The sequence below is a fragment of the Arachis ipaensis genome, chromosome B07 (genome assembly GCF_000816755.2).
Source record: "Arachis ipaensis cultivar K30076 chromosome B07, Araip1.1, whole genome shotgun sequence".
Classification (NCBI taxonomy): domain Eukaryota; kingdom Viridiplantae; phylum Streptophyta; class Magnoliopsida; order Fabales; family Fabaceae; genus Arachis; species Arachis ipaensis.
Genome location: NC_029791.2, coordinates 13,415,955 through 13,416,354, shown reverse-complemented (window position 1 = coordinate 13,416,354; position 400 = coordinate 13,415,955). Strand labels below are relative to the sequence as shown.

At 34.2% G+C, this 400-nt stretch overlaps 1 protein-coding gene across 2 annotated transcripts in view; it reads left to right on the top strand.

The window, feature by feature from the left end:
- LOC107609454 (protein AAR2 homolog) overlaps positions 1-400 on the top strand; it is a 6,738-nt gene that overhangs the window by 4,721 nt on the left and 1,617 nt on the right. For both annotated transcript variants that reach the window (XM_016311443.2, XM_016311442.2), the window contains one exon: positions 14-46. In XM_016311443.2, the coding sequence (XP_016166929.1) occupies positions 14-46 (33 nt within the window). The remainder of the gene's footprint in view (positions 1-13; positions 47-400) is intronic.

Here is a 400-nt window from a genome sequence, read left to right as displayed (position 1 = left end):
TAACTTTTTGCAGCCTTTCAAGACACGAACTCAACTATTCACAAAGGTAAACTTTATAAATGCATTTATCTTTTTTTTTTTATTAATTCCGTTTTGGTTAAAACAAAGTCCCGGAATTCTGTTAAGTTCACTCTAGATAAAAAAATGTGAGATGCAATCTTAAATCCGATGTCATATTATTCGTCGAACTCTTGTCTAGGTTGAAATCAGGACTTTTGGCTTCACATAATTTTGGGTGTTGGAAGATGAGTGCTAGGGAAAATAAAATAAGATCTGTTGAATTGACATTGTTTATATGCAGTTTTGTACTGGATCTGAGAGAGAATTGTGCAGCAAATTGAACTGGTTGTGATGCTTGCATGTATGCAGACAGCTGTCATCGGAATAGATCTGCAAATCA